The 10,040-nt window shown below is 52.0% G+C and overlaps 2 protein-coding genes across 2 annotated transcripts in view; one reads left to right on the top strand and one right to left on the bottom strand.

Annotated features, from left to right (window-relative positions):
- The window catches only part of GTF2F1 (general transcription factor IIF subunit 1), a 29,778-nt gene extending 23,508 nt beyond the window's left edge, over positions 1 to 6,270 (bottom strand). Inside the window, exons 1-4 of the mRNA XM_015422809.1 lie at positions 6,167 to 6,270; positions 4,251 to 4,317; positions 2,603 to 2,649; positions 1,360 to 1,432 (exon numbers count right to left, since the gene is read on the bottom strand). Of these exons, the coding sequence (XP_015278295.1) occupies positions 1,360 to 1,432; positions 2,603 to 2,649; positions 4,251 to 4,262 (132 nt within the window). The 5' untranslated portion in view covers positions 4,263 to 4,317; positions 6,167 to 6,270. The remainder of the gene's footprint in view (positions 1 to 1,359; positions 1,433 to 2,602; positions 2,650 to 4,250; positions 4,318 to 6,166) is intronic.
- A 2,534-nt stretch (positions 6,271 to 8,804) lies between these two features.
- The window catches only part of LOC107120161 (adenylate kinase isoenzyme 1-like), an 8,170-nt gene continuing 6,934 nt past the window's right edge, over positions 8,805 to 10,040 (top strand). The window contains 1 exon segment of the mRNA XM_015422808.1: positions 8,805 to 8,892. Coding sequence (XP_015278294.1) covers positions 8,805 to 8,892 — 88 coding nt within the window.

Raw genomic sequence — 10,040 nt, 5'->3', positions numbered from 1 at the left:
GGCTGGATGACCTTGGGAAAGCGGTAGTTCTGATAAGAGCTGTTCTTGAAAAAAGAGCAGTTCTGTCAGAGCTCTCTCAGCCCCGCCTACCTCACAGGGTGTCTGTTGTGGGGAGGGGAAGGGAAAGGAGTTTGTAAGCCACTCTGAGACACCTGTGGGTAGTGAAGGACGGGGTATAAATCCAATCTCTTCTCTTCTTCTTATATTTTTTAAATGCTAGTTGTGATAATTTCATGCCAAGTAAAATTGTCCATAGTCATATTTTATGTCCCTAAAGTAACAGAATGACTTTCAACCTGGAAAAGAAAAAAGAAGGGCTAATGTAGCATTTTTTTCCATTTCCCCGAAAATTTCCGTCCCCCCCCCCCTTCACAGCTTCAAAATTTCCGGAAATTTTACATCTCTATCCGGGGGTCTGATCTGGCCCCCGGGCCGCATGTTTGACACCCCTAGTCTATGGTACAGTCTCCTCCTTTATGTCCCTGGAAACGTTACGCTCTTCAGATAGTAACGTACTGGTGGTCCCCGGCCTCAAAGACATCCAGCTGTCCTCAGCCAGGGGCAGGGCCTTTTCGGTCCTGGCCCCAGCCTGGTGGTACTCTCTGCTGAGTACCATCAGGGCCTTGTGGGACCTTATGAAATTCCGCAGGGCCTGCGAGGCTGAGATGTTCCGCCAAGCTTCTGGTTGAGGACAGCGACGGTTTTCATCTTGGCTGGCACCAAGAGCGAGCGATTTTGGCCGCTGCATACCTCAGTTTGCCCTGGAGCCCTCCTTCCTGAGCGAAGATAAAAATGTGTGAGCCGGAGGCTAAAAAAACGTGAGCTGGCTCACACTAGCTCAGCTTAGAGGGAACACTGGTTGTGGCACCCAGGGCTTGGCTGTGGTCCTGTATTGGAGCAAGCCACGCTTTGGAACATGACCAGTTCTCGCCCTGGGGGCCCCTCATAGTTTCTTTTTGATTCCCCCCTGCTAGTTCGGCAGCTGCCTCATCGCTGGCCCCTCCCCGCTTGCCTTGAATGTGATGTGCCTGGTCAGCGAGCGGAAAATGCAGGCCTGGCTCCACCCACAGACAGATACGGAGCAGGCTGGCAAGGCAGCAGGCGTGAAGGCACACGGGCAGCTCCAAGAGGGCTCTGGCGAGCTGACCCGCTGCTACAGATTCTCCTGCGGTTTACGGCGCGAGCCGCACAGGTTGGTTGTGGCAATCCGCGAAGGGGCAGGCGAGGATGTAGCCCCCCTGGAGAGGGTGAGCACGAGCCAACAGCCGGCAGAGCACGCCAGGGCAGAGACAACGTCCCTGCGAGGCGAAGGGGCTCTTCAGCACGCAGGACTGGCAGCCGCTCCCACAGAGGACCTACCTGGTGCCATGTGGCGAAGCTGACTTTGTCGGCGGCGTTGAAGGCCATGATATTGTACTTCTTGGAGGTGTTCCTGCGGGGAGAGGAAGCGGGAAGGGGATAAACCACAGCCCAGGAGCTGCAGGCAGGAGCAAAACGGGAAAACTGTTTTTACATCTTGGTTTAATTGTTTTCATTACGTTGTGAGCCACCCTGAGCCCATTTGTGGGGTACAGCGGGATACAAGATAACTAACTAACTAACTAAATAAATAAATAAATAAAAACTCTACACCAGCAGAGGGGCTATGGCTCAGTGGCAGAGCCTCTGCTTGGCATGCAGAAGGTCCCAGGTTCAATCCCCGGCATCTCCAGTTAGAAGGACCAGGCAGGAGGTGATGGGAAAGACCTCCGCCTGAGACCCTGGAGAGCTGTAAAGAGGGACTGTGGGTCAGTGGCAGAGCCTCTGCTTGGCATGCAGAAGGTCCCAGGTTCAATCCCCGGCATCTCCAGTTAGAAGGACCAGGCAGGAGGTGATGGGAAAGACCTCCGCCTGAGACCCTGGAGAGCTGTAAAGAGGGACTGTGGGTCAGTGGCAGAGCCTCTGCTTGGCATGCAGAAGGTCCCAGGTTCAATCCCCTGCATCTCCAGTTAAAAAGGACCAGACAGGAGGTGATGGGAAAGACCTCCGCCTGAGTCCCTGGAGAGCTGTAAAGAGGGACTGTGGGTCAGTGGCAGAGCCTCTGCTTGGCATGCAGAAGGTCCCAGGTTCAATCCCCTGCATCTCTCCTGAGTCCCTGGAGAGCCGCTGCCAGTGTGAGCAACGCTGACTGTCGTGGACCAAGGATCTGATTCATGTGATCATCCTGGAATTTTAGGGGTGGCTGCAAGGAGACCTCCGCCTGAGACCCTGGAGAGCTGCAAAGAGGGGCTGTGGCTCAGTGGCAGAGCCTCTGCTTGGCATGCAGAAGGTCCCAGGTTCAGTCCCCAGCAGCATCTCCAGTTAAAAAGGACCCGGCTGTAAAGAGGGACTGTGGGCTTCTAGTGTCATCAATGATCATAGGCTCTGAAAGCGTCAATCTGCACCAGCTAGCGCATCGGTTAGATTAAACACTCTCCGGCCAGGACCCCCTGAAGTGGTACGCAGTATTTTCCACCCACATTCTATTGCCAGCTGTCTGGTTAATATTAAACTGGGCCTGCCTGGATCAGCAATGAACTGGGATTCAAACAGAAAACAGCAAACAAGGGAAAAGTATACGTACTTGGGGACGCGGACCACATATTCCGTCACTGTCTGGCTGCTGGTACCCTACAAAAAAAATGAGATGAACTGGATAAATGCCAGGGCATGGGAGAGAGGGCTAAGTCGCCCCTCTCAGCCCACACAGAAGCCAGGGCGATATGTCGGTTTTAATAACATCATCAGAGCGTTGCTGGATCAGACCAGGGAGGGTCCCTCTGGTCCAGCATCCCGTCTCACACAGGGGCCAGTCAGTTCCTCCGGAGGGCCAGCAACAGGGCAGAGAGGCCGAGGCCTTCCCCTGATAAGAGCATCAGAAGAGCCCTGCTGGGTCAGACCAGGGAGGGTCCCTCTAGTCCAGCCTCCCGTCTCACACAGGGGCCAGCCAGTCCCTCTGGAGGGCCAGCAACAGGGCAGGGAGGCCGAGGCCTTCCCCTGATCAGAACACCAGAAGAGCCCTGCTGGGTCAGACCAGGGAGGGTCCATCTAGTCCAGCATCCCAGCTCACACAGGGGCCACCCAGTTCCTCTGGAGAGCCAGCAACAGGGCACCGAGAGAGAAGAGATTGGATTTATACCCAGCTCTTCACTCGGATTCTCAGAGCGGCTTACAAACTCCTTTCCCTTCCCTCTTGGCCCTACGCCAAGAGGGTGAGACTTTCTGCTGATGTTGCATCATGGCACTGGGATTTGGAGATTTAGTGGCTCTGAACGTGATAGATTCATTCGGGAGCCTCCCGAAGTTGCGACAGCCATTCGCAACGGCCAGACCGGAAGCCCTAAACTTTCAATTAACATTTTATCCAATTACCGGTATACAGCTTGTCTTCTCAAAATATTTTCTTCTTTCCCTTTTCATAGTACTGTCAATCTATTCATTTCAACCACATTTAGCAGTGTAGACATAAACTCTTCCCTGTCTGGAATTTTATCTCATTTCCAATATCTTGCGTACAATATCTTGGCGGCGGTCACACTATGGAACAGAATTATTTTGTCTCTTTTCCCAAATATATCTGGGATCATATTCAGGAGAAACAGTTCTGATCTCAGAGGTAAGGAAGTTAGAATAATCTCCTGTAGTAATTTTTGTATCATCTGCCAGAAGGATTGAGCTTTACTGCATGTCCACCACATGTGGAAGTATGTACCCACATTCTGTTTACATTTCCAACACAAATTTGAAGTTGCTGTTGAGTATATGGCTAACCTAGCAGGGTGCAAATACCATCTGTTGACTACCTTATAGATATTTTCTTTAAAAATCGTAGATTTGGTAATTTTAATATTAATTTCCCAAATCTTGTTCCATTTGTCCCGTTCCAAATCATATCCTAAGTTTTTGGCCCATACATCCATAACATCTCTTTTCTAAACAGAAAAGTCCCCAACTTTTCAGGGTCGCCCTCCTCTGTACTTTCTCCAGCTCTACGGTGCCCTTTTCGAGATACGGTGACCAGAACGGTACGCAGGATTCCAAATGAGGCTGTACCACAGAACTATCTGGGAGCATCATAATACTAGGTGACCCATTCCACAGAAGACACAGATATTCCTTTTATCTAACGTGACTCCTCACGAAGCCGACAACAGTCTTTCTGTGCACGCAGCAGCCGCCATGTCAAGCGGCCAAGAGCTCTGCGCCTCAGCACCAGCAGGATGAGAACTCACCAGGGACGTCATTCCTGGACCGGCAGTACAGGCGTCTGTCTAGCTGGGTCTCTGCCCAGGCACCAACCTGAGAAGGAGGAAGAAGAAGAGATTGGATTTATACCCTGCCCTTCACTACCCAAAAGAGTCTCAGAGCGGCTGACAAACTCCTTTCCCTTCCCCTCCCCACAACAGACACCCTGTGAGGTAAAAGAAGAAGAAGAGATTGGATTTATACCCTGCCCTTCACTACCCAAAGGAGTCTCAGAGCGGCTTACAAACTCCTTCCCCTTCCCCTCCCCACAACAGATACCCTGTGGGGAAGGTGGGGCTGAGAGAGCTCTGACACAAACTGCTCTTTTTCAAGGACAGCTCTTGTCAGAACTACGGCTTGCCCAAGGTCATCCAGCAGCTGCAAGTGGAGGAGTGGGGACTCAAACCTGGTTCTCCCAGATCAGAGTCTGCGCACTTAACCACGACACCAAACTGGCAGAGGGCAGAAGGATCAGTGCTGCATGGAGAAATGAGCATTGGGAGTAATTATAGAATCATAGAGTTGGAAGGGACGTCCAGGGTCATCTAGTCCAACCCCCTGCACAATGCAGGAAATTCACAAATACCTCCCTCCCCACACACCCCAAGTGACCAGGGGTAGATGTGGTGGGAGAATAATAATGCTGAGGTGAGGGAAGGGTTGCCAGCCTCCAGGTGGGGCCTGGAGATCTCCCACAATCACAACTTATACCTAAACTACGGTCCCCAATGAGGGGTGCCAACCAATGTTCCCTCTAAGCTGTGGAGTCTTGTGAGCAAAAATTCTACTCTGTGAGCTACTGGCATTAAAGTTGTGAGCAAGTGATTTGGCTACGGCATAAATTAGTTTGCTCTAAAGCCATCCTTACCGAGCTGAGACAAAAATGTGTGAGCCAGAGGCTAAAAAACTGTGAGCTAGCTCACACTAACTCAGTTTAGAGGGAACACTGGTGCCAACCTCCAGGATACTGAGAGATCTCCCAGAATCACAGTGGATCTCCAGACCAGAGATCAGTTCAGCTTGGGGTTGTCAACCTCCAGGTGGGGCCTGGTCCTCTCCTGGAACTACAACTGACCTCTAGAGTACACAGATCAGTTCCCCGGGAGAAAAACGGCTGCTTTGGAGGGTGGCTCTACGGCATCCTACCCTGCTGAGCCCTCCCTAGACTCTGATCCCAAATCTCCAGGGATCTCCCTGCCCAGAACTGACAACACAAGAAGAAGAGAGAAGAGATTGGATTTATCCCCCATGGCCCTTCACTACCTGAAGGAGTCTCAGAGCGGCTTACAGTCTCCTTTCCCTTCCCCTCCCCACCACAGACACCCTGTGAGGGAGGCGGGGCTAAGAGAGCTCTCCCAAGAACTTGTGACTGACCCAAGGTCACACCAGCAGCTGCACTTGGAAGAGTGGGGAATAAAACCCGGTTCGCCCAGATTAGAGTCCTCACACCTAACCACTACACCAAACTGAAGAGACTGGATGCATACCCCGCCCTTCACTACCCAAAGGAGTCTCAGAGCGGCTTACAATCTCTCTTCCCCTCCCCCTCCCCATAACAGACACCCTGTGAGGTCGGCGGGGCTGAGAGAGCTCTTTAGAGGACTGCTCCTGAGAGAACAGCTCCGGGAGAACTTGTGACGGACCCAGGGTCACACCAGCAGCCGGTGAGGCGCATGCGTAGCGGCTCCAAGCGAGCACTGCCACTTTCTTCATGCTGCAAGGTCTCCCGCATCTCAGAGTACCCCGCAGCACGCACGGAGCGGCTCCCCCCTTGCACAGGATTGCTGTCGAGGGGGCAAGGGCTTTTCTGAGCATGGGCAGAGTGCCGTTCCTCGGGTTAGCCCCGGCCCGGGGGGGGGGAGGAGAGAAAGGACAGCTCGTGGCCCCCGCAACCTGAGTCTACCTGGGCTGATGGGGGTAGGGAGGGAAATCCTTTGCAGAAAGTGCCCGGACGCCGGGGTTCTTCCTGCCTCCGATGGGCGGAGCCAGCTCCTCTCTTCCGCTTCCTCCCCGGCAGCCCCACCTCCGACGTGCCCCCCCAACCACGCATGCGTAGACGCCCGGCTGCGGCTCAGGGGCTACAGTCTTCACGACACTGCTCGATCACTTCCGGTTCTCCTTTGCACGGTCCTCCCATACGCATGCGTCGAAGCCCGGCTGTGGCAAGGACAGGGGAGACAGTCTTTATGACTCCGCTATATCAATTCCGGTTTCGCGCTTACAAGGGCAGATTTTCCCCCCACGTGCGTGGGCGAGAAGACCTTTGCGGCGCAGCAGGCAGACGTTCGGCCGATGGGGAGGGGCACCGAGAGGCTGCCTTGTTCCGAAAACCCTTCACGCCCTCCAGGAAGCGGACTTTATAGGGTTGCCAATTCCGGGAGGGGGATTCCTGGCGATTTGGGGGCGGAGCCGAGCAAGGGGGAGGGACCGCAGCGGGGTCTTAACGCTGGAGAGCGCACGCTAGGGTTGCCAACATGCAGGTGGGCCCTGGAGATCTCCTGGAATGACAGTCTCGATTTCCGGATTGTACAGCTCAGTGTCCCCTCTAAGCTGAGTTAGTGTGAGCCAGCTCACAGTTTTTTAGCCTCTGGCTCACAGATTTTTGTATTAGTTCAGGAAGGATGGCTCCAGAGCAAACTAATTCATGCAGCAGCCAGATTGCTCACTCACAACTTGAATGCCGGTGGCTCACAAAGTGGGATTTTTGCTCACAAGACTCCACAGCTTAGAGGGAACATTGGTGCCAACGCGGTTGCATTTCCCTGCCTCGTGCAGGGGGTCGGACTAGATCAGGGGTGGGTGGCCAAACTTGCTTAATGCAAGAGCCACATAGAATAACCGTCAGATGTTTGAGAGCCGCAAGACATGAACAAATATTACACGTTTTTTAAAAATATATATATATGCAAGTTTGCTTTTTATTAACATTAAACGAGGCTGCCAAAAATTAAAAAACAAAAGGAGTAAAAACAGATATTGATGATATTTATTTGTCCAATGGTATTTATTTGTTTGCCAATGATATTTATTTGTCTGAGAGAGAGAGAGGTGGAAAGAAAGAGAGAGTTAGAGAAACAAAGCACATAGATGAGGAGGGGGAAAGAAGGAAGAGAGAAAGAGAAAAGGAAGGGAGAAAAAGAGAAAGAAAGGTGGGGGGGAAACAAATAGATGGGGGGGGGAGGGGGAAGAGAGAGAAACAAAGAAATCAAATAGATGGGGAGGGAGACGTGGAAAGAAAGCAACTTTAACTTTAAATGCATCCTCCAATACGCCCCCCCGACTTGGCTTGGAGAAGGGATTTAAAGAGACAAATGCCTTCCCCAAGCCTTCTAGGAGGGCCTTTGAGAACATATTTAAAGTTGCACTCAGCACTGATTTAGACCAATGGTCACAGATATGCTACTGCATATAAAGGAAATATTTACAAAATGTTTTATAGATGGTATATGACTCCAGAAAATTAGCGAAATGTTACCCTAATTTACCTAATAACTTGGAAATGTAAAAAGACTGTAGGCTCATTCTTTCATATGTGGTGAATGTGTGATAGAGTTAAAAAATATTGGTCTTGGTTCCATGAAATGTTATACATGTATTGACGACTGCAAGATTATATGCAAAATATTGGAGAAAAGACGAAATACCCTCAAAAGAAGAAATGTTAGACAAAACTCTTGAAACTGCTGAGATGGATAAACTGACTTTATTTTTGAGAGGACAAGAAAAAGGGAGATTTCAGAACGCATGGTCAAGATTTTATAAATGGCTGGAAGAACACAATAAATGAACAGTAAAGTCTTATGATATTACATTTGAGATGCTCTAGAATTTAGTTTGAAATATAATGCAGTAAACACAGATTGAATGTGTAGTGATTAAAAACAATTTATACATTTTATAAGGTAGGAGGTATTGTAATGGATATATAGAGGGGTAATGTCAGATCTGCCCTCACAGAGGAGGGAGAGCTTGTACCTGAGGGCAGGCCGGGGGGGGGGGCCTCTGCAACTTACCTGGCTGCTTCTTGCTCCTCGTGGCCCGACTGAGGGGAGCAGGGGGCAGGGCTTGTTGCATGTGCCTGCCCTCTGGGCTCCTTACTGCCGGAGCTCCGCTCCTGTGCGCTCCCGCAGGAAATGACCCCTGGATATATACCTGGAAACTCTTTGTAACCCACATTTTATGCCTTTTTTGTTTGTCTGTCTGATGTGTTTGTTGTCAAAATAAAAATGTTACCGTATATTTCAAAAATGAGATTCAGAGGTTGACTGCCTCTGAACGTGGAGGTTCCACTCGGCCACCGTGGCTAGTTTCTCCGTTCCGTCACTTGGTCAGGGTCCGAGCTCACAGTCCCTGTCACCCCCATCTCTGCCTCCCCAGCTTGGCCTGTCCTGGGCCAAAATCCCCACCACCCTCGAATGTCTGTGACATCAGAAAGGAGGCCGGGGTCAGGCCAGCTGACCAAATGGCCAGATGGGTTTTGCAGAGGAGCTCAAAGGTTCCCGGCTGGGCAGTGCCCGCGACCCCCTGGCTCGGCCGTCAGGATGGGGATCTGTCAGGGAAGGCTGGCGGAAACCACCAAGCCTTTGAACCGCGAACTGAAAGGTAAAAGATGACTTTTCTCTGTCTTGGGTGCCAGTTTTGTTGCAGGCCGAGGGATCTAACCCCTGCGCACATGCAGACACACCTGACCTGGCTGGTCCAATCTCCTTAGATCTGGGAAGCTAAGCACGGTCAGCCCTGGCTAGTGTTTGGAAGGGAAACTTCCAAGGAATACCAGGGGGGCAGCACAGGGGCAGGCAATGCCAAACCAACCCGGAATGTCTCTTGCCTTGGAAATCCCACGGGATCGCCGTAAGTTGGCTATGACTTGACTGGACTTTCCACCCCGCAACCCCACACATCTATCGGTCTGTCTACAGCAAACACACCAGCGAGTGAGTCCGACAGACCGCTGGCCTGGGTTCAGGGCCAGCCCAAAGCGTTCTGGGAACTGAGGTGGAAGATATCTGCTGTCTGTGGCACAGAGGTAGAGCCACTGCTTGGCATGCAGAAGGTCCCAGATTCAATCCCCAGCACCTCCAGTTAAAAGGACCAGGCAGGAGGTGACGGGAAAGACCTTGACCTGAGACCCTGGCTCAGTGGAAGGGCCTCTTGCTTGGCATGCAGAAGGTCCCAGGTTCAAACCCCAGCATTTCCAGTTAAAAAGAACCGGGCAGTAGGTGATGAGAAAGACCTCCGCCTGAGACCCTGGCTCAGTGGGAGAGCCTCTGCTTGGCATGCAGAAGGTCCCAGGTTCAATCCCTGGCATCTCCAGTGAAAAGGACCAGGCAGGAGGTGATGGGAAAGACCTCTGCCTGAGGCCCTGGCTCAGCGCAAGGGCCTCTTGCTTGGCACGCAGAAGGTCCCAGGTTCAATCCCCGGCATCTCCATTTAAAAGGACCAAGCAGGAGGTGATGAGAAAAACCTGGACCCCGAGACCCTGGCTCAGTGGCAGAGCCTCTGCTTGGCATGCAGAAGGTCCCAGGTTCAATCCCCGGCATCTCCATTTAAAAGGACCAAGCAGGAGGTGATGAGAAAAACCTGGACCCCGAGACCCTGGCTCAGTGGCAGAGCCTCTGCTTGGCATGCAGAAGGTCCCAGGTTCAATCCCCGGCATCTCCATTTAAAAGGACCAAGCAGGAGGTGATGAGAAAAACCTGGACCCCGAGACCCTGGCTCAGTGGCAGAGCCTCTGCTTGGCATGCAGAAGGTCCCAGGTTCAATCCCCGGCATCTCCA

This window comes from Gekko japonicus, unplaced genomic scaffold, assembly GCF_001447785.1.
Source record: "Gekko japonicus isolate JY-2015 unplaced genomic scaffold, Gekko_japonicus_V1.1 scaffold4021, whole genome shotgun sequence".
Classification (NCBI taxonomy): domain Eukaryota; kingdom Metazoa; phylum Chordata; class Lepidosauria; order Squamata; family Gekkonidae; genus Gekko; species Gekko japonicus.
The sequence above is the reverse complement of the archived record's forward strand: the minus strand, read 5'-3'. Positions and strand labels throughout refer to the sequence as shown.